The 27,397-nt window shown below is 43.5% G+C and overlaps 1 protein-coding gene across 1 annotated transcript; it reads left to right on the forward strand.

The window, feature by feature from the left end:
- Positions 1-10,613: 10,613 nt before the first annotated feature.
- Positions 10,614-25,468, forward strand: NOS2 (nitric oxide synthase 2; the record flags this gene model as incomplete). Its single annotated transcript, XM_084218856.1, has 26 exons — positions 10,614-10,735; positions 11,368-11,464; positions 12,045-12,167; positions 12,258-12,406; positions 13,853-14,015; positions 14,417-14,508; positions 14,877-15,018; positions 15,412-15,551; positions 16,100-16,274; positions 16,606-16,707; positions 17,294-17,488; positions 17,836-17,918; positions 18,230-18,374; positions 18,606-18,710; positions 18,878-18,927; positions 19,020-19,194; positions 19,644-19,776; positions 20,166-20,244; positions 20,688-20,866; positions 21,496-21,659; positions 22,427-22,637; positions 22,975-23,062; positions 23,451-23,572; positions 23,834-23,982; positions 24,672-24,866; positions 25,388-25,468. Exons 1-26 carry the CDS (start codon positions 10,629-10,631, stop codon positions 25,466-25,468), a joined length of 3,444 nt encoding a protein of 1,147 aa, XP_084074982.1. The 5' UTR covers positions 10,614-10,628.
- Positions 25,469-27,397: the final 1,929 nt, after the last annotated feature.

Here is a 27,397-nt window from a genome sequence, read left to right on the forward strand (position 1 = left end):
GAGGGATGGTTTGGGGTGAGCAGTGTCTTGGCTAGAGCAGTCTAAAGCAAGTCCCTGGCACACAACACTGCTGCACATGGACCTGCACTGCCCACTTGGTCTGTCCCTTTCCTGCAGCATTGCCTGCTGCTCAGAGCTGATGTACCTCTGCTGGAGCACAAGCCAGCTGGTGCATCTTTCAACTTTTGTATTATTTGATTAATTTATCTTATACTTCTGTCAAGCCAAGTTTTATGAAATAGTGTTAACTGAAGTATACACCAGTCATCAAGTACTCCTTTCAGCTTGTGATTAAGCAGGGCAGACACGTTAACTTGAAAAATAACCCTGTTCTTTGAGGATTATTTTCTGTTTTCCTCATTATTGTGTTTGGTATTTAAAATAGGTTTTTAAAAGTTTAGAAGCAGAGGGAGGCATCTGTCACTTGCACCTAAGAGCTTAACAGTGTTTGTGTTTGTCACTGGGGAAGAGGTCCCTGGCATTGCTCACTGCACTTGTAGAGTCTGAAGAGGAAAGTTCTGGGACTGCTGTTTGCTGTCTTCACCTGTGGACACTGAACTTACCCCTTCTGTAACTATCAACCTGGGTGACTTTTCCTCGAGAAGAATCTGCCTTCGTGTTCTGCATGAATCCATTCTGAAAAGGATTAATTTGATTCTTGTTTTTTTAATCAGCAGCTTCTGAGTCAGCTTGGTTTGGGTGCTTCACAGAATCATTTAGGCAAAAGACTTCCCAGCCCATGGAGTCCAAGCTGTGCCCAGTCCCCACCTTGTCCCCAGCCCAGGGCACTGAGTGCCACATCCAGCCCTTCCCTGGACACTTCTAGGGATGGGCACTCCAAACCTCCCTGGGCAGCCCCTGCCAATGCTTGACAACCCTTCAATGAAGAAACTCCTTCTGATGTCCAACCTGAACCTCCCCTGGCACAGCTTGAGGCTATATCACTACCCCATATAAAATATTTTCTTTCAGCTGCAGCTGCACAGCTTCAGACTGAGTGGCCTCATTACCTTTGGGCTTCCTTCTGCTGTGGTTCAGCATCATCTGTTTAAAAAACACTGCACTTAATATCTTTTTATTGTTACACCTTATATTTTGCACCATCTCTGGTAATCATTCTTGTTGAGAGGAGTTTAAAACTGCTGGTGTTTTGATTAATATTTTCCCCTTCTACAGGATAGATTTTAAAAGATGCAAAATTGACAGTAAATTCTTGTGGCTGATGACATTACATTCTGCATTAAATAAAGTCACACAAGATCTGGGATTTTCTCAGTCTTGCTTCAATTTCTTAGCAGTCATTTCATCTACAGAAAGTGGTCTATGTCTCAACTAGTGTGAAACCAGGAACAAGGAAAACTGAAAACAAATGTCAAACAGAAGTTAGTCTGGAAAATATTGTGTCATGATGATGGGCACAGGCAAAGGTTGTATATTTTGGAGCCACCTTCCTTACACTGAGTCAATCTGGGGACTGACTTTTCATGCTTTAAAATAGAGTATTTTGGTTTCCACAACTGCAAGGGCTGCTTTCTCTTTTATTTTCTGTTTTTCCCTCCAATTTCCAGAGGTCACAGAAATGGTGTGTTAAACCACAGTTTACAGTACAGAATGCAGACACCTGTTGAGTCTTGGAACTTCTCCACCCCAAGAGCTCTGTTGAGTTTGTCCTTTTCCTAGCTGGAAGTATCTCACAGAGTACATTGCAGCTTTCTGGCCAAGATTTCAAAAGTAATTCTCAGATTGCCTTTGAGGTGCTTAACTCAGGAGACCTTTAAAAGGCACACAGCAGCTCTCAGACAGGTTGGGACTCAGGGGACAAACAGCAGGAAATTGCTTATTCTCCACTAGCATGGCTCTGAGGTAGGGGGTACTGACATGGTAATGATAATTTACAACTATTTCCAGAAACATGGTTTAAAAATACTGAGATCTCCAAATCCTGCTCCCAGCTGACAGAATAGAGCCTGTAGGATGTCACAGTGACACTATGCCAGGTCTGGTTATTTCTAATTGATTAAATGCAGTAAAAAGGCATCCATGGTTAATTATGAAATTTGAGATGGAGAGCCAGTCCCTGCGCTCTAGCTTCATTACCCTCATAAGCAAAGGTGCAGATTTTATAGCTGGCATAACTATACAAAGAATATATACAATATGAGTGGTATTTAGCATAAAAAGTAACTTGAATGCAATCCATGTCTGTTTGAAAGAGGAACAGAACCACAAACCCTTTGATGTAACAATGAGGCTTTGAAAGGAATAGATTTGGTACAGTACTGAACCTGTAATCTGCTCACTTTATTGCACTATATGGGGAGGGCCTTATTTATTTACTACATAGGAAGTGTTTTCAATTTTATAAGTATCTGAAAGAAATCACAGCTCATAATTATGTAGCTTTGCTCCACAGAACTCCATAACACTCGTAAGAACCTCTGGAATTCATAGGGACTGTCTGTTAAATGGGAGACACCAATCTTGCCTTCGTGCTCTATCAAATTCTGTCTTGGTCTGTACTAACAAAGGCAGTCTGGATATTGCTTATCAGGATGTTTACTTTCCATGCTGTTCTTGGGTTCTGAGCTGAAGCCACTGGAATCAAAGGCAAAGGCTCCCATGTACACTCCATTACTTCAGTAGTGTTCACCATTTTAAACCATTTTGCACTACCCGGAGTACTCAGAGGAGTGGCCTGTGCTCAATCATGGTTACCAGAATTAAAAGTGAAAAGTTTTGTTTTTTCAGTTACAAAACTTAGTGTCTGCAGCAGCGTGGATGCCCAATTTCAAGAGGTGGGTGTGATGCTGGAGGCAAATATATCCTCCATAAATCAGCTTGGAATCTGGGCCCAAAGGCATCATTTTATGTGAGGGGAAGGCAGAAAGAATTCTGAAGTTTCGTTGTCCAGTAATTAGTTGCTTTCTTTTCCCATATTCATATGCTTTTTTTGAAAAATAAATATTAAAAATTCTGCTGCTGCCTTTAGTGCTGAAGAACTGCCTTCCTTTTTTCTTGTTTTCAACTTTATCAGTGTTAAATCCAGCAGTCTGTTTAAAAATGAGCTGATGGTTTGCTGGGCAGTGGTTTATACCATGCTCATTTGTTTGTCTCACCACTGGCCTGGGTCCTTCCTTCTCCACGGTGCACTCAATTTGCTGGTTAGTCAGGGATGCGGTGGTGTGTTTCCTGCAGAATTATCATCCAGCTGGATAGGAACTTATTACAAGACCCTACCAAAACCATGCACAAGCTTTCAATTCTTACATCCTTTCGAAAGGTGGCAGAAACTTGAAAAGTCACCTTTTCTGCAATGGTCGTTCTACCAAATCAAGACATTAACTGTGAAGATTTCTCTCTTATGAATGTGGAGTCATTGCAGTCATCTGTCTTTCACACATTCAGCTTTGCTCTTCCATTAAAAAAATGGGACTTCAAAAGCAAAAACATGGGAGAAAGTCGGGATCAGAGATGTTACGTTGAACAGGGACTTTGACACTTCATGGAAGTACAGAAACTGTTGGTCCCCAAAAACACTACTAGGAAGAGGAGGGGTGTGTTCTTTTAGAGAATTCTCAGATTGCAATTAAGCTGGTACGTGAGAAGAAGGAAGGAAATGTCATAGTGATTTTCAGCTTGTACTGGTCAGAGAGGTCTCTTGAGCTGCTCAAACCTAATGGACAGTGTTGTAAGTCACAGAAAATTCCCCTTTATTTTCCCTTCTGCCAGGTTTCAGATGACTAAATCAAAAGTAATCATAAAAACAAGGTGAGGCAAGACGGTGTTTTTGACCAAAAAATTTGCCATTTCTGTCCTGTAAATTGCATACACATTCTGCTTCAGCTCCTCTTGCTTTGGAGGCTGTGGTCCAAATACCCCCGGCTGCAAGAGGTGGGTGAAACATTTAGACTGAATGAAGTAGTTGTTTTGCATCTTATCATTTCAGAAACTGAGACAAAAATTGTTATGGCTAATAATAGCACCTGCTAATTAATCTGTAACAATCCTTTGACGTGTGTACTAGGACCCTTTATTATAGATTAACCCCTGTGACTTAACCTCCATAATGCCACCCATCACTTTCTAGAACTCGACCTTGTCAACACACATTCCTCCACATCTCTTTTTTGTATTTTCAAGAAGTGACTTTTCAAGCTCCCAGGTGGTGTCCCCCATTCCAAATGTAGCTTCAAAGACCATCCTCTCTGTCACTGTGGTCAACAATGAGTTGTCTCAATCAGCAGCGTGTTTGTTCACTGAATGAAAGCCAAGCTAAATAGTATGTCCCTAGCCTGGAATTCCTATAGAAGAAGAGAAGCAAAAGCATCACTGTTGGAGCATCTGCATCCTTCACTGGTGAGCTACTGAGTCCAGTTTGGGCCTCCAGTGCACAAAGAGTGAGTTCAGTGGAGGCCATGAAAGTGATTGGGGCCGGGTCACAGTGCTGCCTCATGGGGAGAGGCTGGAGGAACAGGGCTTGTTCAGCCAGGAGAAGAGGAGCAGCCTTCCAGTGACTTTCAGGTCACTGAGGAGATGGAGCCAGGCTCTTTGCAGGGGTGGGAAGATGAGAACCAATTGAGCTGGACTTGCAGCTCCAAATCAATGAAAATTGACTAAAAATACTCTGAAGATTGTGCCATGGAAAATGTAGGGGAAGGTAGATAGTTGCTAGAGAAGGAGCTGTAAGCTCACACCCCACACCCTCTGGCACCACTTCCCTGCCAGGAAGGGCAGAGGGGAGGCAATATCATGGAAAGTTTTGAAAATGTGATGTAATTCATGCAGACACTGAAAGCCATGCAGGCATAGGCAAGACTGACCTAACTGTAGTGCTTAGCAAGGAGTCCTTTAAAAACAACTGAGGTAGTAAAACAGTGAGTATAGATAAAGCAGAGCCATAAAATTACCTGAGAAAACCCCTGTCTCCATACAGGAAACATGGAAAGAGGGGCAGCATGCTTTGGTTTTATGTAGACTAAGGTACACTGTCCAAAGTGTGACACCTGAATGTGCAGGAAACAACTGAGTAGATAAAGGCAGGTGTAAAGAAAAGAGACTCAGAGGTCACCAATAAACAGAAGCACATACATTTTACTGAAGTTCCAACAGTGCTGTGTGTTCTGGAGTAAAAACACCAAAGTTTTTAGATTCAGAACTCAAGCTACTTCTATACTTCAATATTCTGTTCTTCATTTTGGCCCAGAAATTTATGGGTTGCTTTTTCAAAACCAGTATTCAAATCTCTTCTGTTACCTGTCCTTGGTTAGAGATTCTACTGGCCTCAGCCAGTGCTCCGTTACTGAAATTGGAGTTTCTTCTTCAGACCATGATTTTGCTAAAGAAGACATTTGCAGCTTTGTAGTTCACTGTTATTTTTTAATCATAAAACTCTTTTTGCACACAGTAATTTAGCAGTATTTTTTTTTCCTGTTCTGCTGTGACAAGCATGGATTGCAGGAGCAGAAGTACCAAACACTGTTCTATACTTTTTCCAGATCCACATGCCAGCTTTTCCTTATGCTCCACGCAGGGACATCTTCAGTGTAGTGAAATGATGCTCAGGAGTGCAGGACCAAGAGCCTAGCTTGTCACAGCCCCATGGAGGACACCAGGGTTTAGGCCCAGTCAAATGTTAATAGCTATTTTGCTCTTTTTTTGCTGTAATTTTGCCTTTGCTGCTGCAGCTGTGGCTGAGGATCTCGGGGGTGAGTCAGGAGTGTCAGCAATCACTTCTGCCTGAGCCAACGTGCAGCCAGGCACAACAAAGTCTGGCCATTGACTGCCTATGGTCCTCCCTCACTTCCTCATCCCTGGGAATTTTGGAGAGGTGGCTGATGAGAGAATTCCGTTCTTTCTGCATGTCTGAGTTTGGCCTAACTGACAGTGAATAGACAGGAAGCAATGGGTTTACTGGCACCTCTCTGCAAATTTAGCACTCTCCTTAACTTTCATTTTCACCCTCAGATGGTCAGACTGGGAAATTTTCCACCCTGCCCTGCCATCATTTGATATTCAATCTTCCACTGGAGAGCAGGACATGGTAAACAAAACATTGTACTTTCCACACTAAACTGCTGCTGTAAATGTATCTTAAGTCTGCAGAAACTGAAAAACAGTCCAGACTGGGCTGGGATCCTACTTTTATTTCCATGTTTTCAAGTGCCAAGGCCTGGATCTTTCATTTTGCTTTTGGTAGAGTTACTATCCCCACTTTATCAGGAACATTTTGAAATAATAAAGAAGCCAATGAGGAAGGTGCTACAGTTAATGGTGAATATCCTAAAGTCCTTAAAGGCATAGTCAGCAATCAGAACACAAACAAAAAACCAAAAAAACCCCAGAGTTGCCATTGCAAAGTTTGGGGGAAGATTCAAACCAAACAAATGTTCTTTGGGGAATGAAAAACCAAAACAGTGCAAAAGAAGATGACTGACGGTAGTCAATGAGAGGAGGTATTTGGGAACAGCAATAGTTATTATTGTTACTAACTGTATGTTTGTCAGAAACCACTAGATGTGAGGGTAGTTCTGACAAATCTGAGATGCTGAGTGTTTACAGGGGTTGCAGTACTGTATTTATTGTGCTGTCACATGCAGCGCTGCTGTAAAAGACATCTCAGACAATAGTTGCATTAGTTAGGAAAAGAGTTAGAAGGAGTACACTAATAACCTATGAAATGTTGGGACAGTTGAACATCTCTCTGGGTTCCATGAAGTTGGGAAAATCAGCCCTCCTTGTCATCAACTTTGCCTCAGTGTCGTAGTTCATTGAAGACTCAAAATGCCCTGATCTCAGAGGAGCAACCTTACAACCAGAGCTTGATTTGTCAATGTTTTCAGGAATATGACTGCTTGAGTTCATGCAGAATCTTGCAGATATGATGTATATTATAATATCAGACACAGAATGTGACTCACTTGGAAGGAGATTCCAGAGAGCTGATTGTTGAAGCTACAAACCATCAGACACTCAGAAAGAAAACAAAATTTAAGTCAAGATGACAGCATTGAATAGGTCAAAGTCTGCTCTGAAAGGGCACCTCTTTCATCAAAGTTAATGCAAGGAAGGCAACCAGTTTTTGCACTCTGATATGGCAGAGGAAGAAGTGTCTGTTCAAATGGGCAGAATTGGTTTTCTGAAGGAAAAACCTTCCAAGACCTGTAGAATATTTGTAGGAGTCCCCAGTGAGCTTGTTTAGTTAATCTCTGATCCAGCTGAGGACTGAATGGTTCTCTGTTGTTCTTACTATACAGAGGGAGTTTTATTATTGATTTCAAGTGAGTAAAAAAATCAGGTCCTGTTTGAGCAACTAGGGTGATTAAGCAGTTCCCTGAATGGCTGTACCTGAGCCAATCCTTTTAACAATTATCCTAAGGAAAGGTGTTTCTCCTCCTCTGGTTATTCCAAATCTGATTTTTCATATCCAATCCCTACATGACCTTTCCTAGATTTCAGCAGTTCCAAGCACAGGGAAATAAGGAGGGTAAATCCTAGCAGCTTAGAATCCACTGAATTCAAATAAACTTCTACTATGATATGTTCTTTCTTACAGTACTAGACATTAAGATTCCCCATGTTCTATAGAAGAAAGAGGTTAATAAGAAAGGAAAGGATGAAAAGAGAATTTTTAAAACCCTGTTATAAAGTAGCAAATGCAAAAGAAGAATGTAAAGCCAGAATTTTCTGGCATTGCATTGAGTGGCACAGCTCTCACACATCGTTTCTGCCTGCTGATTACATCTGCCTGATGACTGGAATGTTTTAAACAAAGGGATTCACCTGCTAATTCTGGTGAGAAGAAAGGCACCACATTAAAGAAAAATAGAACTGTGAAAATTCATGAGCAGTGGATGCTAAGCAGCTCAGACTTGATAAAGCCAAGCAGATGAATGGTCAGAAAACTCAGGTCTGTTTATCAAGAGGTTCATCTCTAGCAATCCTGGATGGGATGCCTACAGGAGATCTCGTGCATGAACACGTGTGCACAGCACTTGCTTTGCCTCTTGAAATGCTTTACACAATCATCTAATATTCATTTTCAAATAGAGAAGCTAGACACAGAGAGAAGAAAACACCTTGCCCAAGCTTGCCCAGTAAAAGAGTGACAGATGAGAAAAGAACACACATTTCCTCATTTCTCTGGCTGCCTTATGCCTCATTTCTCTAGATCTTTGGTCAGCAACTCTAAATCTTTCCCTAGTTATCAATGTACCTCATTTGAGTCACATTATTCAGCAGATTTATTAGTCATCTTTAATTTGTAAACAGTTTCCTTAAAATAGCCATACATAATATCAAGAAACAAATAAGACAGGTCAAAATCCTTATTGGGGCACTTTCTGGCACCAGACTCGTGGGCTGCAGGTGCCTGGCAGCCCTGGGCAGTGCTGCCAGCCCTGTCCCGAGGGAGTTCTGCCTTCCAGACTGCAGGGAGAAGCCTGGTTCTCTAAAAGGTACATGTCCACTTGTCTGACATTGAAAATCAGCTCAGCAATCCCATCTTCCTCATGCAGCTGGCCCTCTGGTATTCCCACACACAGCATGGTGGGAATGGTTTGTACTTCAGGAAGTTGCAGTTTCCTTCCAGGATTCCCAATACTTTGGAAAAGCACCAAGGAACAAATCTCACAGGCAGCAACAGGCAGAACAGGGAACTCTGGAGAGCAAGAAATTCTACAAATACTCTATTGAGAAAGATCCTTTAAAACTTGATAAAAAGTAAGGAAGTAGGTGTAGGTGAAACTTAAAATACCTCTCCTTAGTTATAAGCACGTGGTTAAATGCTTTCCTGGCCTGTACTGTAAAACTCTACAGCTCTGTAACATTTCTCTTGAAGTTGCTCACTTCCTACAGCCATGGGTGGTGTACAGGAGGATGCCTGAAGACTGGCCACACAGGGATAAAAGCTGTAAGAAGCCCTTTTAATTTTAACTCTGTGTGCAAGGCTGCAAACAGTGTTTGGTGTGACACCATGCCCTTTCCAGGAGCACCAGCAGGAGTCAAGGCTGCAGCAGGGAAGGAGGGATGCTGAGAGCAGCAGGGGCTGCCTCCCTCCTCACACCGGTTGTGTAATGCTGCTCATGCAGCAGCACACACCCTCCACTTCTCCAAGGGGGGAGGACAGGAATCACGGGAATCCCCAATTGCACTATCCATGTCCAGCCTTGCTCAGAGCTATTTTGCATAGATGGTCTGCACTATAAAATGCTTTTGCCTCCTGGGAGGGATACAGAGCTTGAGAGCTGGAAGGCGAGAAGCTCTGAGAGCGAGGAGTCTCTCCTGGCAGGGCTGGGACACCTCTCACCAAGCACGGTAAGGAGCACCATGTCCAGGTGTTCGTTCTGTCATTCATTTACTGCCACTCACAGGCAAAGTAATTATATGGCAAACTGTATCTTTTTTTTTCTCTGTTAGGAGCAAAGTGTCAGACTCAGTCTCCTGCTCTAGTTCCAGGCAGTCCAGCTGCTCTGAAAACTTTGTCCCTCCTTTCTGCTGATTTAAAGGTTTGTGCATGTAACTGGTAACACTGACAGTGCTACCCACAGAACCCCACGAGCCTGGACACAAAGCAGCTTCTTGCTCTGAGTGCCAGTGAAGGGAAATGTGAGTCTGCTCTTTTTCTTTTTGCTTTTTTTTCTTATTTTTTCTTTTTATTATTATCTTTCTTTTTTCCTGTTATTATTTTTCATCTTTTTCCTCCTTATCCTCCTTTTCTTCCTTTTCCTCCTTTTCTCCCTGTGTATTTTTTTTTGTTTGTGTAAGGTTCCCCCCTTTTTTCCTTTCTTTCTTTCCTTCTTTGTTTGTTTCTTTCTTTTCTTCCCCCTCTCCATTTCTTCTCCCTTTTTAAAAGTAATGTAAATATCAAAATAAGACATAATTTACAAAAGGAATATGTGATAATGTCAATTTTCTCCCTTTGTCTATAACGTCTTGGAAACATCAGGTTTTGATTTCTGTTATGAAACAGATTCAAATGCTGGGGCTAATTCTCTCTAACCGTGCAATTTACTGGCTTGATCTTTCTCTTCTGTCACACCTTCCCTAGCACAAAATCCATCTTATGTTCAGAAATGAGCAGAAAATGTATGTTAAAATGAATGGCATAAACTTTGTACACTCTAATGGAAATGTTAGTGTTACATTGAAATAAGTGCTACAGATTTTAGAAACTACAGACTTCAGCCTCTCAGAATCCTGTTTGTCTCTGCCTGCCAGGATGCCAGACACGGCAAGATTTTTTCACTACTGTGTGATTAACACAGCAACACTTCACATCCCTTTTCTAAGCTTGCGGTCTGCTCTGACACCAATATTTGCTGCTTTACACGACCAGAGATCATCTGAAATTCTCCTGCCAGTGTTTTACATGAGTACATGGCTGCCCATTACACTGACAAACTGTTAGTTTTAGTATCATGATCCTAAGAATCGAGCAGTTTTCATTTTAAACACAGGATTTTAGATCAGATCAGTTAGGCTGGCGAGTTTCTGAAAGACGTTAAAGGGAGTTGCCCTCTTTGGTAAAAACTGACCTTGTTGGGTTTTTTATGTCCTTAGAAGTGTTCCCACATCACACAAAACAAGGTTTCAGCGCAGTGAAGTAAAACCACCAAAAAAAACCATACGAAATGCTGTGCCCGTGGCAGTTTGTGTTCAAATCTCGTGCTGCCAGGAGCCAGTATCCCAGAGAGAAGGATATCAACAACAACGTGGAGAAAAATAGGAAGATCCATGGGTAAGATCCAAGATCCTGGTTTTAATGGTTTCATAGTTTATCTTTGATTTGAAAAGGGAAGATATTAAGTGGTTTGGGTCCTGGAGAAACCCATAATGTGTTTTCAAAATACTGATATTAACCGAAGAACTCTATGTCTCTGGATGGTGTAACTTGGTAATGAAAGTTAAATAGTCATTGAGGATATAAATCATCTTGCTTTCTCTTTCAAAGTCTTAAATTTATTTGGTGTGCTAACATGGTTTCATGTATTCTAAGTCTCAGGAGGCGTGTGTGCTATAAAAATAGCAAAGTGATTATTTATACTGTAATTAAGTTGGTGAAATAGTTCTGTGATGCACTTCATACACAACACTGTATACAATAAGTTGCACATGCATCTTAAATTTCTCAGTCTTCAGGGTGTTACTTATTTCAGGTTTCATACCCTGCCTTCCTTCCTTTCCTTCCACATAGTGCTGTGGGAAGGGGGTACTGTGGCCTTACTACTGATTGCTGCCCCCTGCCACTGCTGGGTTATGGGCTCAGTACATATTTCAGAGACAGCACTGAGCATCTCCTGCTGATGCTGAAAGCAAAGCCTGACATAAAGAACGTTGCCTTGTGCTGATTTTTCTTTTTCTCTGTTGAAGCTCAGAAAAGGATGATGCCAAATTGCACAATCCCAGCAAGAAGCAGATGGAGAGGCTGCCTATCATAACTTCAGCAAAGCCCAGTGAGGGAGGAGAGGTCTGTTCCCAGCATCATTGTTTGATGGTAACAGTCACGAGTGGTGCTTGCTGCTCACAACTGCTCCACATTTTCCTGAGAGGTCTGACTGTGGTTGCAGGGGGCTAGGACTGCTGGGACATTTTTGGGTGAAAGTTCTTTTCTGCAAAAACAGAGCATTGATGAGACTCAAAGGAAGAGCTGACCCCACGGGGACTGGGATGCCTGATTCCTTTATGTACCTTTGCAAACTTCTAGTAACAAACCCATCCTTGTCTCTAAAATTGGTTCACTGTTTCCCTGAGACCGTGACTATAATGCTCAAAGGTACTCAGAGGACTTACTGAAATTATAAAGGTATTTGCAGTGGCAGACCCTGTTTGATTAGTACAAAAATACTTTTTTCCCTCATTTCATATCAAACTGTAGATTAGCTCAGTAGTTTTGTAGTCAAATAATCATGTTGGAGCAGATCACATTTATATCTAGTTTCTTGAATTTAAACTGAAATATTTTGATGTTAACGTTAAATCTAAAATGAAACTGAAATATATTCAATAGGTTTGAAGACAGTATGCATTTTTATCTGTTCTTTGCCCAGAATCTCCCTCCAAATGACATCAAAGTTTCAAACCAAATATCAGGATGTCCAAGACATGTAAGAGTAAGAAACTTGGAAAATGGATGCAGCTTTCTTGACACACTACACCTGACTGCGAAACAGGTAAAATGTGGAAATATGAACAGGGAGTTTTCATAAATTTTAAAATACACAGAGTGCACCATTGTTTTTTGACATTTGATTGTTTTTCAGGTGATCAATTGCCAGACCAAAGCCTGCCAAGGGTCACTCATGACCCCAAAGGGCCTGGTGAGAGGTCCCAGAGATGGGCCAGTTCCACTAGAGGATCTTTTACCTCAGGCAAGAGACTTCCTCAAGCAATATTACAGTTCATTTAAAGAGTAAGTCAGCTTGATTTTTGGGTGTAAAATCCTCTACCTACCTGTCTGTGAGCCTCCAGGAGGGTCTGGTTTCTTCACAGCTCTTGGTCACTCTCCTGTTACACAGCATGCATTCAAAAATATATAAGGACTGTTAAAAATGCCAGATAACACTGTCATTGCACTTCATGTGCTCCACCTGCCAATCCAAGATCTTGGGAACACAGGGAAGGATTCTGGACCATGCACTCCTCACCTCATCCCTTTGGAGTGTGCTACATTCCAGTACGTTGAGGACTCTCTGCCAGCATTACCTAGTGTTTTCTTGGGATTAGCTGCACTCAGATCAGTCTCAGTGTGGATAATGCCTTTTGTTTGTACTGTTCCAAGTATCTTTTCTCTGTGTTCCTCTCAAGGCTTTAGCCAAAGACTGGAAGGCCAGTGTTGCTTCTCACCCTTGCTCTGTGCTATCAGTATAAAGCTCACTGAGCATTCCAAGAGGGGTTTGTGTTTTCAAAAAAACGGCCATGGTGCAGAGGCATCTTGTTGCAGGAGATGCTGGAGCAGCTGGTTGATGTCCAAGAGCTTGCAGTGACATTCCACATGATGAGCTTTCAAGCAACAGTTCAGTGTTTGTTCATCCCATTAGAAAACATTATCAAACTTTCAAAGGGACTCAGCCACATAATGGCCACTTCTTTAGACACTTTGAACTCCTTTCAAATCTTTCTTCCCTCTGAATCTTTCTGAAAGTCCCTGTCTTACACACAGGCTGTCCTCACCAGCCTATTGCATTTGCACATCCCTGTGTCTCTGCTCATGGCTGTTTGATCACATTGATTTACACTATCTCATATGCTTGCCCTTGATCTTTCATCTTGCTGAAAATGTGAAAACTCTCAGACAGTGCAGGCTATTTTCATTTTGTCTGTAAGACAACAAAACAATTTTTGTCTCTGCTGTGATAAATATTTTCTAATGTTTTGACTTCACTCTCTGTTATCAAACTCAAGAATTTTAGAGTTGGTTTCCCTGACAAAGGACTTGCTCAGCACTTCCCTTTAGGAATGAAAATCTCACTTACTTTACTCAGAAGAGCTGTGGCCTTGTAAACACAATGGATCTTTGAGAGGACAGTCACACTCAGCCTACATATGCCCTGAAACTCACCTGTTCCCTGGTTTTTATTTCCTTGTGATTTTTTTCAAATTCTTCTATAAAATCCAAATTTAAACCAAAAACTTACACAGAATAGCTTGTGGCCAATCCATGCATGTATTGGGTGGTGAAAGGATGGTGTCACTACTTAAATTCCTAGTATGTTAGTTTCTTCATGGGGCCAGTAAGCTCTGTTCTTGTACTCCATAAGGACAAGTCTTAAATTCTGAAGACAAAATATAAAGAGAATGTCTGCACTTTGAATGAAATTCTCATTGTTTCTTTTCATGGTTGTTTCCTGTTCAAAAGGCCAAAAATCAAAGAACAGCTGGGCCGGCTGGAAGCAGTGAGCAAGGAGATAGAAACAACAGGAACCTACCACCTGACAAAGGATGAGCTGACCTTTGCTGCCAAGCAGGCCTGGAGGAATGCACCCAGGTGCATTGGGAGAATCCAGTGGTCCAACCTGCAGGTGAGCTGTGGATCTACACCTGAGCTGTAGCCAATTAATCCTTTGCTGCTACTCAGAGGAATGGCCTTGCCTTTGCTAGAACATGTCCCTGTTTCGATTGAGGAGGACTCCCTCCTGTCCCTATCAGGAGATTGGTTTCTTTGTAGTTCTCTGCTTCATGGCTGAATGAAAATGTGTAGCAGTGTGAGTGTGGGAACTAGGTGTGTCATGGAACCCGGTACAGGTTTTGGTCCTTGGTGGATTGTTATGGGTGGAAATGATGCATATAAGAACTATAAAAATGAACCTTTCCTAGTGGAGCCACCATCTTTCCATTCCTTAAGTGCATAGGAAAAATAACAACTTTGCATTACTGTTTCAAAATTAGTCTTCTTCTTTACATTTCTGTTGGAAACACACAGGTGTTTGATGCACGGGACTGTAAAACAGCCAAGGAAATGTTTGAGCATATCTGTCATCATATTCAGTATGCCACAAACAACGGTAATATAAGGTAGGTCTCTAATTTTAATTTTAAACAACAAAAATCACATCCAGATCTGGCATCAAAAACACATGAAATGGTCTATCTAAACATTTTGACAACTTGTTTCTGCTCTTAATTTTCCTGGTACTTACATTTTCCTCTCATGTGTTCCATCAACCATCTTGAAACTTTTTATGTTTCACAGCTGATGTTACAAAACCTTTTGCAATTCCTTGGCAAAAGAGATGACTTGAAGATTTTGGGGGTGGGTAAGGAGGAGGAATGATTTTATTTCTACTGATGTTCATTTTAAAACTGTAAAACATTTTCTGCTGGTACCACTTTCTGTGTGGAGAGTGAGGATGTTTGTAAGGTGTCTCCTCTGACCCGGGCAGGTCAGCCATCACGGTGTTCCCGCCCAGGACGGACGGGCGGCACGATTTCCGCGTGTGGAACAGCCAGCTGATCCGCTACGCTGGCTACCACATGCCAGATGGCTCTGTCCTTGGAGATCCTGCCACCGTGGAGTTTACTCAGGTATAGCTCCAAACTCACCACCACAGCTGCTTCCCATCTTGGCTAACCCACCTCCCTGGGGCTCCCTCCTCGCACATTTATGCAGAGTGGTAGGGAGGTGAGGATGTCCTGCCCCACAAGTTCCAGGTGCAGGCTGGAACAATAATTTCCTACAGTTCTTATACAAAAGTGCTGCCCTCCATCTCAGAACAGGGTGGGCTAATATTGTCAGGGGACACCACCAGGCACACAACCAGCACTTCATCGGCATGGCTCAACATTGTTTGAATGGCAAAGAGAACCTTTTTCACTTAGAATTTGCCTCAGCAGGTTTCAGAGGATTAAAATTCTTTTGTATTCAGATCTGGAGGGGAAACCTGAAAAGAACACAAAATGTGCTTTCTGTATTTGCAGTTGTGCATCGAGCTTGGGTGGAAGCCGAAATATGGCCGCTTTGATGTACTTCCACTTGTTCTCCAAGCAAATGGCCAGGACCCAGAAATATTTGACTTACCTCCAGAAATTGTCCTCCAAGTGCCAATGGAGCATCCAAAGTAAGCACACAAGATTTAGATAATTGCATTTTTGCTTCTGCCTCACCTTGGCAGGTTATTGGGCTGTGCCTGTGGCAGTTTTTTTATGAGTTCTTTGTCAGGATGAAATGATGGTAAATCATCCTGAAAGATAAAATGCCTGTTTGAACAATGAAATGAGATTTAAATTAAGGAAGCAAATGACCGTTTTGTTGGAAAACTTTTCTCCCAATCTACATTTCAATTATATTCAGAATTTTAAAAATCCTAATTTCTTATGTTAGTGTAATACACACGTAACACTGCACTCATAACAGTGTTTATTGCCTTTCTCTCATTACTTTTTTCTTCCTGTTTGTTTTGGGACTGGCCTGCAGACTGCAGAACTCTGTAATATGGTTCTGCAGTTCCTGTAGCTGGTGATACCCAAATGCTGCAATAAAAACTGCTGTGAGTTTCTGCAGACCCTGGTCCAGGGGTTCCTCCTACAATTGGTACTGTCTTCCTGGGCTTTTCTGGTTTTCAAGGAAAAGACACACAAATAATAACTCCAACTGCTTGTTGGGCAGGTACGAGTGGTTTAAGGAGCTGGAGCTGAAGTGGTACGCGCTGCCTGCAGTGGCCAGCATGCTGCTGGAGGTGGGAGGGCTGGAGTTCACCGCCTGCCCGTTCAATGGCTGGTACATGGGCACCGAGATTGGAGTGCGCGACTTCTGCGACGCGCAGCGCTACAACATCCTGAAGGTGACTGCTGCAGGGACTGGGCTGGGCTGCAGGGGAGGGAAGGTGCGGGAAGTTTTGGAAAAGAGACACTGTCAGTGTTCACTGGGATGGGAGAGAACCGCTTCCTGCTTTGTGAAGCTGGAACATCCTCAAGAGCCAGAACTCCAAAATTCCGGTTTACCTTTTATCTCAGGTGTTTCTGTTGCCACCTCTTTCCCCAGCACGAGACTGACTTTTTCCCCTTCTTCTTCTGCACAACTTTTTCCTGATACAAAGCTGATGAAGTTGAGAAATCATTGGGTCAAAGTTCCATATAGTAAATTTGCTTCTCCCTTTTCTCTATCCCATGTAGGAGGTAGGGAGGAGAATGGGACTGGAAACAAACAAACTGTCATCATTATGGAAGGACCGAGCTGTTGTAGAGATCAATGTGGCTGTGCTTCACAGCTTCCAGGTAAATCACTGAGTGTGGGATCTGGAGACACACTGAACACTCACGGTCCCCTTTTCCTCTCACTCAGTGAAGATGGCATTATGATTCCAATAGAGTTATTCATGATTTTCACCTGAGAAAGTGGACGAATCCATATTTCCTCACAGGTAAAGGCAGAAGAAGAGAAGGAAGCAAAGGAAGTTAAGGGAAAGATTTTCCATCCTTTTAACACATTTATCTATGTTTCAAAACCTATGTAAAGCCATTGCATTAGTATATTTTATTTTCAATTCAAGTTTAACGTATCATGACAACACGAAAAGTGGGTAAAAGTGAGTCAGAGGCTTTGCAACATGCACTCCCAGTGCTGCAGAGGTAAAATGCTGATGTTAAAGAAAAGATCTAAGAGTTCTTAATCAAAGGCCCGCGCCTCAATCTGTATCTTTACAGTAACTGCTGATAGTAATTTATTTCCCATAAATACTCCCTTTACTCTGCGTAAAGTCCTTGAAATATTGACCAAAGCAATAGGATTACTTTAGCCATACTAGGTAGAAGGGCAGAATAGGGTTTTTAATGCATGTTTTTCTTTCTGCCATTGTTCTAGAAACAGAATGTGACCATCATGGATCACCACTCAGCCTCTGAGTCCTTCCTGAAGTACATGCAGAGCGAGTACCGTGCGCGGGGCGGCTGCCCGGCTGACTGGGTGTGGATTGTGCCTCCCATGTCAGGCAGCATAACCCCCGTGTTCCACCAAGAGATGTTGAACTATGTTCTCACTCCCTTCTATTACTACCAGGTAAACATCATCAAAAAGAAAAACCGACTCTAGCAGACAACCTCAGCAGTGCAGATGCGATACGTGACCTGAGGGAGTCTGGGTGCCAAGCCCTGGTTCATGAAAGTTCACTAGACAGATTCAGAAGTAGCCGACAGGAGCTCTTTTATGTGGGAGGTGCTGTTAGTTCTGTTGAATTCTCTGACTTTAAGTAAAATGCAGTTTAATGCTACAGAGACTGATACCATATTTTTACTCAGATGATTGTATATACAGATTCTATTTGATCTGGCCCCTTAAAGATACACAGATCGTTTATTTACTATTTTGTATTCCTTACCTAAAGCATAACTTCTTTTTCTTTAAAGGTGGATGCATGGAAAACTCATGTGTGGCATGATGAGACCCGGAGGCCAAGGAAAAAAGAAATAAAGTTTAGCATCTTGGCAAAGTAAGTTGTTCAAATAAGATTCTTCATGCTTTGTCCAACTATTCTATTCTTGCAATGTTTCTGCTCTAGTTCTTTATAAAACATTATTACAGTAAGGACCACTTGAGTGGTTTGAATCATAGCCTTACCTGTCCACCCCGAGGTAACATTCCTATCTAAGGTTCTTGCTCAGGGCTATCTAGAGTGTGTTGCTTCTGAACCATCTTCCAAAGAAAAGCCATGCTCAAGCTCAGTCTTTCCTAGCTTGTTTGTGAATCAACCCGAATTCGTGTAGCTCCATTAAAAGTTGTGTGTGATTGTTCTTTCCCCAGGGCTGTGCTCTTTGCATCCTCGCTCATGCGAGGGGCAGTGGCCACCAGGGCCAAGGTCACCCTGATCTACGCGACAGAGACGGGCAAGTCAGAGACGCTCGCCAACAATCTGTGCAGCCTGTTCAGCTGTGCCTTCAGCACCAAGGTGAGCAGTACAAATCAGCCACACCTCGTGGAGACAGGAGTTTGGCTTCTGCAGGCTTTTCCATTCTCCAAACTTGCATTTGGAATGTTCTGTAAATACGAGTTGGACTAGAACTTTGATTTTATAGTCCTTTAGCATAATGCCGTGTGAGTTTGGTCAGCAGTCATCTGAGATATCTAAGGCTAGCTCATATGTGTGCTAGGAATGTCTCATGAGCTTTATTCCTTCCAGATCCTGTGCATGGATGAGTACAATATATGTGACCTGGAAAAAGAAACACTTCTTTTAGTGGTTACTAGCACTTTTGGAAATGGAGATTCTCCAGGTAACGGAAAGGTAATGCTCACCTCAGAAATGTGTATGAGACTCAGCTCAAAGACCAAAGACAAACCATTTTTATCTCATGCCCTTCAGTAAGATATGCATCAGGTTTCAGATCAGAGTATTCTGTCTTAAATCAGAGTATTTTTCTAACCTTAAGTATTTTATGTATTTTTATGCAGGTCTTTAAGGACTCCTTGCTCAGGCTGAAGCTATTGAGAAATAAAATCAGGTAAAAATACTTTGTTGTTTGGTTTGCATGCGATTGAGTCCTTTAGCACTCCATATAGCATAACAAAGCAATTTTCTTTTCATCTCCTGCAGGTATGCTGTGTTTGGTCTGGGGTCCAGCATGTACCCTGAGTTCTGTGCCTTTGCTCATGCCATTGACCAAAAACTGGCCCAACTTGGGGCTTCCCAGCTCACTCCAGTGGGTGAAGGGGATGAGCTCAATGGGCAGGAAGAAGCTTTCCGCAGCTGGGCAGTCAGTGCTTTCAAGGTGAATATAGAAATAAATCTCATATTCTGGTCACTCATCCATTCATTTTAGTTCAGTTCCCATAAAAATGAGGGAAAATGAAGGAAACCAAACACCTGAATTTATATCTAAATTTGGAACTCCCCTCTTCTCTACTGCTTGCCTAACAAGGAGAGGGAACTGGGTCCCTTTTATATTACTTTTTAATATCCACACAAAATTGTGTGAACCCTTTTGGATAATGCAATGCTCAGTATGAACAAGTGTAGCATCAAGCATATTTTGCAGTAGATCTTTTTAGGCTATACTGTTATAGAAGTGGAACCTTACTGAACTCCCTGAACCCACACACCAGAGGCACTAAAAACCAGCAATCTGTGAAACTGATAGCTCCTTATTAGGATTATGACAACACTAAGAATATTTTTTTTACTGTGAATAGCCTTTATTTTTGTGGTTTTTTTATCTAGGTCGCCTGTGACATTTTTAATGTCCGTGGGAGACACAGTATTCAGTTGCCTGAGATCTATACCTCTGAGGAAAGCTGGGACCCTACCAGTTACAGAGTAGTGCATGACTCCCAGCCCATGGACCTGGCTAAAGGTATTGCTCCCACCTTCCCATCCCTCTGCCTTTGCTGCTTCAGAGGGGCTGCACTGTGAAGGTTTCTCAGAAGTGCTCTTGGCCCTGCTGGATGGTGGAATGCAGATAATGAAGTACGTGGTCAGATTTAAAAAGACACTGGTTTACATTGTGTGAGTTATCTTTTCCAGCACAGTAACACTGGAACTATCACATATTTGTACAGCCCCAGAAGAACAAAAGCTGAGATGAAGTGCTTTTAGTCAGGGAATGGGGCACACACAACTGACTGGTGGTTGGTCACCTTCTAGGGCAAGCGTGGTTCAGTTCTCCTCTGCATATTATTTGAAGGCATTTTAAACAAACCTAATCACAGAGTTACCAAGAGTCATATCCTCTTTTCTCACCAGCTCTTGCAAACATTCATGCCAAGGATGTAATTCCCATGAAGCTGAAATTCAGGCAGAATCTTCAAAGTTCAAAGTCCAGGTATGCTACCTCATTCTTTTGAATATTGCAATACTACATTTTACTAAAATCTTAAACATATGAAGTGCCTGGTTATAAACATCTTCTCCCTGCAGTTATTACAAAGGATATTGGATTTTTGTACTGTCCTTAGTAGAAGCATGTGAGCTGTGCAGTCTGCAGTGGGGCAGCACTTCCACTGGCTGATTCCAGCATGTTTATTCCGTACTGGACATAGCAGGCAGAACTTCAGCACCTGCTTTGTTTGGATACATGTACTTCACATGCCTGGACTCTGATTTGTTTAACTCTTTGTGAAGCCCAAAGCTGGTCTGGTATTTGGTAATGAACACAAGGGAGCCCTTGCCAAGTGCAACTGCAGATTTATTCCTTTCCTGTGCAACCCAAGGGAAATCTGTCAATGTAACCAAGATCTGTCTCATTTCTCTTTCTTTGCTATGCAGTCGTGTCACCATTCTGGTTAAACTGCACTGTGAGGCTGATCAGGAAGTGCACTACCTTCCTGGGGAGCACATCGGGATTTTCCCGGGCAACCAGGCAGAATTAGTCCTTGGCATCATTGCACGTGTCAAGGATGCCCCTCCAGCTGATCAGACTATCAGGCTTGAAACCTGCATTGATGGTAAGTTGGGGCTTTTTAGACAAAACAACAGAGGATGTTGGACAGATTCCTTTAAAATTCCTAAGAATTTTTGCTGACTGAATTTGATTCTATGATCCTTTTCTCACTTTTCAATAGGATTTTGTTGCTGCTTTTTAGTTATTCTTATACTTCTTGGTTCTGATTTTGCCCTTTCTGGAAAAACCATGACTTCACCAGGGTTTGCAGAGGTACCCAAGGTGACACTGTAATTCAGTTGCTGAATTGGCCATTGACTGCCATTAAATTGATCAGCAGTTTGCTTATTGCTACATTTAAAAGTCCTAAAATAGACATATATGTCCTGCACATCTTTCCCATATTAGTAGGAACAATCATAGGATTCTGGAACACAGAAAGATGGTTTCCCTAAATGAAAGACTGTGCCTTTCCAAGTGGTGTTTTGTTGTCATGAAGTTTTCTGTGTCAGATCCTCCTCTTACAAAATGTTCAAAACCTCACAATAACCTCTTTCAGAAGGGCCCTGTGGTCTAGACCTGCTGCACCCTCGCCTGAAGGGGTATTTTGAAGGACACTGACTTTTGCAAAGCTCTACAGCTGTCAAATACCACAGGTGTTGCTAAGTGTCCTTTTCTTTCCCTCATTTCTAGATGGGTACTGGGCAAATCTCAAAAAGATTCCAGCCTGCACACTACCCGAGGCTTTGACATACTTGCTTGATATCACTACTCCACCCTCCCAACAACTGCTAAAAAAACTCTCCCAGCTGGTGACAGCAGAAGGAGACAAGCAGAGGCTGGAGGTGCTGTGTCAGGTGAGCCTTAGGGCTGGAGTTTTGTTTGCACTACTCTCCACTGGGCCCTCTGATGCCCTTTGACTCTGTAGTAGAAGCTTAAGAATTTTTTGTAGTGATGGTTTTTTATGCCTCTGTTTCATATTCTGTGGTCTTAGAAAGTCAGCCACAGTGAGAGAAGGAGGGGTCTGAGGCTCAGCCTGGGTGTGGGAGCCAACATCTGGTGCTTCCTGTGTGGTTCTGGGTGGGTCACTTGCCTGCCTGGTTCTCTTGCCTCACGGGGGTTTCTGATGAGACATCCCTGAAGACCTTACACTTTGCATGTGGAGGAGCTGCAGGGGAGCTGGTAGATGTTTTTGTCAGAGAATTTGCTACCCTGAGAGTCAGAGGGATGTGGCTTTAAGTAAGGTGTGGTGAATGCTGGCTCATCCTACCAGGTTCAGAGGGGCTCGGGAGGGGTCAGGACCTGGGACCACAGAATTTTATGGATGTGCCATGACAGAGGGCTGAGAAATGAATTCTACTTCAGTTTCTGCATCCTCACAGAGAGAGCAGGTGTCTGAGAACATTGTAGTGGGATTCTGAACTTCTGTGTTCAAAATTAAATTATTTCTTAGGAAACCTCAGTATTGGTCCTGGCAAAGTTTTGAGAGCTCTTTGTTGATTTACCTGAATATTTAATTGAATGTAAAGCAGGAATCTTATTTATAAGTGACATTTCAAATACGCCTGCTCTCCTGAACTCAGCATGAACTGGTAATGTTGTTGTGATGCCCTTTGGCTTTTAGAGCACAGAGGAATATAATAAATGGAAGTTTTACAACAGCCCGAACATCCTGGAGGTCCTGGAGGAGTTCCCCTCTGCTGAGGTCTCCACAGCTTTCCTGCTGACTCAGCTGCCCCTTCTGAAGCCCAGGTACTATTCTGTCAGCTCCTCCTGTGACATGACAGCCAGAGAGATTCATCTGACAGTTGCAGTTGTAAACTACAGGACAAGAGGTAATGAACTGTTGTTTTCATCTCTCTCTTAATTAAATGGTATTTACACTACATTGTGGTTCAGGAAAAAAAACCTGTCTGCCATACAGCATGAAGCATATCTGTAATAAAAAAATTGTCTTGTCACACCTGCAGAATAGTACCTGCAGGGCAGGTGTTCCTCCTGGGCCAAGATTTGCTAAAATTCTGCACCATCATCAGTGTATCCATGTTTTATAAATCATTACTAAACATACATTTATTTTAAAGCTATCATTTTAAGTATAAAGCGTGCTTTTTTTAAAAAACAGAGGCTTTTGGGTGCTATCAGAGGTGTTTTGCCTTGCTCTGCTTTTAGATGGAGAAGGGCCTTTGCACCATGGAGTCTGCAGCACGTGGCTGAACACAATAGAGCTCAATGAAACCGTTCCCTGCTTCATCCGCAGGTAAAGAAAGTTAAACAAATAAGAGCAGCTCGTAGTTCAGCTTCTTCAGTCGGTTTTCCTTTGGATATTTTCAAGTGATTGGTGAGTTGAAGTTGCAACAGCTGTGTCTGAGAAGAGAGGGAATTCCCTGTCTTCCAGAGATTAGATCTTTTACCATGCCATACGTTTAGTAAAATTACAAATCATTAGAAAATTCTGAAATAATTCTATTTCTATGACCCCATTCTCCACTGCAGAGCAAGGAAAGGGGAGGGAACAAGGAGCATCCAGTTCAGCCCCACTGCTGCTTTCTCAGTGGGGACTTGGGCTGTGCTGCTCAGTCATTCAAGCAACTGAACTTGAGTTTCAGTCAGAAACCAGTAACCTAATTAAGATTCTTGCCTTTTAGTGCTAATGAGTTCCACCTCCCGGAGGAGCCAGCCAAGCCCTGCATCCTGATCGGCTCGGGCACGGGCATTGCTCCCTTCAGGAGCTTCTGGCTGCAGCGCCTCTATGACCTGGAGCACAGAGGTACCTGCAGGGACCTGGGGCAGGGCTGGCTCAGGGACACCCCCAGTCCTGCAGACACCCACAGACATGAGCCCAGAGCCCCTGCAGGGATCAGCACCCCAGGCTCATCGGGCGCTGCACTGGCACGGCCAGTCCATCCCCCGGGGACCGTTCCCGTGGGCAGGGGTCCTTTGGGGACAGGAGGGCACAGGCTGTGTGCCAGTCCTGTGTGCCAGTGGCTGCCCAGGCACTCAGAGAGCCACTGTCCCTCGTGGGTTTCAGGGCTCAGAGGAGGGGACATGACCTTGCTGTTCGGCTGCCGGCAGCCAGACCTGGATCACATCTACAGGGAGGAGACTGAGGAGATGAAGAGGAGGGGAGTCCTGAGAGATGTCTACACAGCTTACTCCAGACTGCCTGGCCAAGAGAAAGTAAGGCTGGTTCCTTTGTTCTTTAAGGGTTAACTCCTCCAGAATCATCCCTCTAGTTAAGATCTGGACTCTGTTCTTTAAAAAATGTTAGCATTTTGCTTCAGTGTATTGTGAGCAGCTTTGAGATTCTTCAAATGAAGGAAAATCTCCCTGTGCACTCCAGCACAAGCAAACTGTGCTATAAATTGCTATAAATATAACCTCTCACTGCCATAGAGAGGCATATCCAGTGCAGACAGCCTTTGGAACTAGAACTGGAACATTTTCAGAAACCTTGTATTTTGCAGGATTTGATTAGCCCACAAGTTAGGAATGAGTTGGCACTAGCCATTTTTCCCCATTTCAAAGACACAGCGACCATGGAAATTAATTTTATGTAGGAGAATCTTGACTGGGAAAAAACACAACAGAATAAAAGTTATCCTCTTTTTAGCTGTCCTGGCAGTTAGGAGACGTTGGCATGTAGAAGAGTTTTTGTCTGCTCAAGTTTGATCAAGAGACATGCCCAGCTTCCAAATCTGGACTTGTAAAGGGCAACCTGAAGACATTTTTCACCTGTGCTGTGGTGCAGGACAGAGCAGACAGGGCACTCGGAGCCGTAGTGCACAGACCCACGATGGACTCCGAAGAGCCAGCAGCCAAAGCAGCGTTTCAGAAGCCCGGTGTGCTGATGGTTTTTGTGTTCCCAGGTCTACGTCCAGGACGTTCTGCAGGGGCAGCTGGAGGCCCGCGTGTGCGAGGTGCTGCACGGGCAGCAGGGCCACGTGTACGTGTGCGGGGACGTGCGCATGGCGCGGGACGTGGCCGCGGCGCTGCGGGCGCTGCTCGCCCGGGCGCTGCGCCTCAGCCAGCAGCAGGCCAACGAGTACTTCCAGCAGCTCAAGGTAGCTCTCGTCACGGGCCGGTCCCTCCAGCGGGTGGGGCGCAGTCAGGCTCAGGTGCTGGGCCTGCCGCGAGCTCCTGTGTGTGCGCGCACCGGGACCAGGCTCTGAGGGAGCAGCTTGGCGCCCCGGACTGCCAGTGCGGCTTCCGTTCGGTCAGGGTGAGAGAGGGACTCCGTTCTTACACGGGGGGTCCTGGGGATCAGCTTTGCAGGGTATTGGGAACACCAGGAATTTGAGGTTTTATTGTACCAACAGGGGAAAAGTGAGTTCAGGAATTTTGTGGGCCCATCGTAAAGAACTCAGTGCCTGGGGCTGCTGCTTTTTCAGACCCTCGTTATCAGAACTCGTCCTGGTGCATTTGTGTCCCGGATTCGGGGAGCTCCCTTTCACTGGCAGTAACAAAAGTCTACAATCACAGAACCGGTGCTGCAAATGCAAAAGGCCTTTTACTTACTGAACTGATGGATAAGGAGTAGCTGACAGCATTTCATTCATCTCTTGGGTGTCCTTTCTTTTTGCAGAGCCAAAAGCGATACCATGAAGATATATTTGGGGCTGTGTTCCCACATGAAGTCAAAAGAGCTTTGCAACTCACCAGCTGAAGAACAAATCTACTTGTGTTTTAGACAATACTTGCACATTTATTGTTATTTTCAAAAAACAAAGAGTGAAATCCTCCTTCTTATACTTGTTCAATCATGCATGGGTATAGGATTGTACGATTTGACTCTTAAACCTCAGCCTTAATTAAGTTAAATATTAAATTTAACTTTTATTGCTATTTATTCCAACATTTTAATACATTACCTTAATAGTGAAAGTACAAATTATTTTTTTAATACCATCTACGCTAGTATAATCTGGTGGTTTTTATACATACAAGGAAAATCTACAGTTTTGTACTAAGCTAACTGGAGCTGAAATCTTTTTTTTTAAATGTACTGTTTATCTTTGTGACCTTATTTATATCAGATTGGTTTACTTGCATATTATCTTCACTTGAAAGCAAACGAATGCATGGTTGTGTTGCTGGGAGTTGTCTGGCCACGTGCTTGGACCTGGAGCAATGTTTGCAAATGAAATAATAATGTGCTGGTCCCCTAGTGGCACCACCTGCTGCATCCACCTCAGATGTGTCTGCTCAGCAGGTAGCAGTGGGGAATTCTGCTTTGTGGGACTCGGGTACATGAGCATCAGCTGTTGTTGTTACAGAGCCTATAGCAGGAAGGTTCCAAAACTTCCAAAGCACTTTGTACATTTGAATTCTATGCTCTGGTTTACTTGATTTGTTTGTAATAAAATCTGTCTTTATACTCACACAAAGCATGGGGATCAGTGAACCTCTTCTTGCTCTTGGCTCCAGCCTGCACAGGCAGAGGTAACAAACAGCTGTCAGGCTGTAGTGAGGTGGCTTTGGCTCCAGCCAATGCTCCTCCCTGAGCTAAGGGCATCTCCAGCAGTTACAGTCTGCCCATCAGCAGTTTTACATTTTTGCTACTGCCAGGCAAGTGTGAGTTTGCACCAGGGAATGAGACTGGCTTGAAACTGCCCTCGTTGTATTTGGACTTGGGCTCTTTCTAGGTGTTGCAGTTATATCAGAGATATTCCTTCTCTGAAATTACCAGGACTATATGAGCATATTAAAAAGGTGAGATTTTCCTGCCATCCCTCATCTCCAGGAGCTAGAATTGATGAAGGCAGAGTTGAGACTCTAAAGTCAGCAGTGCTATGTGTGAACAGTGTGTTTCACACGTGCTTCAGGACAGCCCTTAGCCATAGGACCTGGAACTGGGCTGGGTTACTGAGGTGGTTGTGCACCTTGCTGGGCTGGGACTGGACTGGGATTTACAGATTAACACTTTCTGAAGCAATTAGTGCCTTGTTTCATTGACATTTAAGCCAAATTTATATGGCTTTAAGGGAATGCAGCATCCAGAACAGGCTGTGTGGCAGGGCACTGAGGTGCAGACAGACCTTGCTCTCAGCCTCATTCTGTACCTGGTTTTGGGTGCTGGTAAAACCCCCAGGAGCTGGGCTGAACTGGGGCAGCTGGGAGAGTGCTGGGCTGGCAGCACAGGAACACTGCTGGCTGCCCTCCACCCCTGAGTGCACAGGGTGCACTCCTGAGCTTTGGGGAGCAGTCTGACATTGGGATATACTTTGAGCCTGATTTTCACAGCACTGTTGACTGAAGGAAAAGGAAGGGAACGTGTGGACAGAGTCCATGAGTGCAGGGAGGTGAGAGAAGGTCGGGCCCTGCATCTGGGAAATGCAGGAAAGCTGGGGGCTGGTTGGGCTAGCCAGGGATTGGGGGATGAGGGATGGTTAAGGCTCGTTAGGGACACCTGAGGCTCGTTAGGGACACCTGAGGCTTGTTAGGGACAGCAAAGGTCTGTAGGGTAGGGTGTGGTAGATTATGCTTGTGTTGGGGTGATGCACGAGGCTGTAGAGCTCTGGGCCCTGGAGACAGTGAGGCCAGGTAGGTGAAAGGCTTTTTCTTCTCCTTGGTTGTTTTGGTAATGCTGTGTTAC

The sequence above is a fragment of the Fringilla coelebs genome (genome assembly GCF_963513975.1).
Source record: "Fringilla coelebs genome assembly, chromosome: 20".
Classification (NCBI taxonomy): domain Eukaryota; kingdom Metazoa; phylum Chordata; class Aves; order Passeriformes; family Fringillidae; genus Fringilla; species Fringilla coelebs.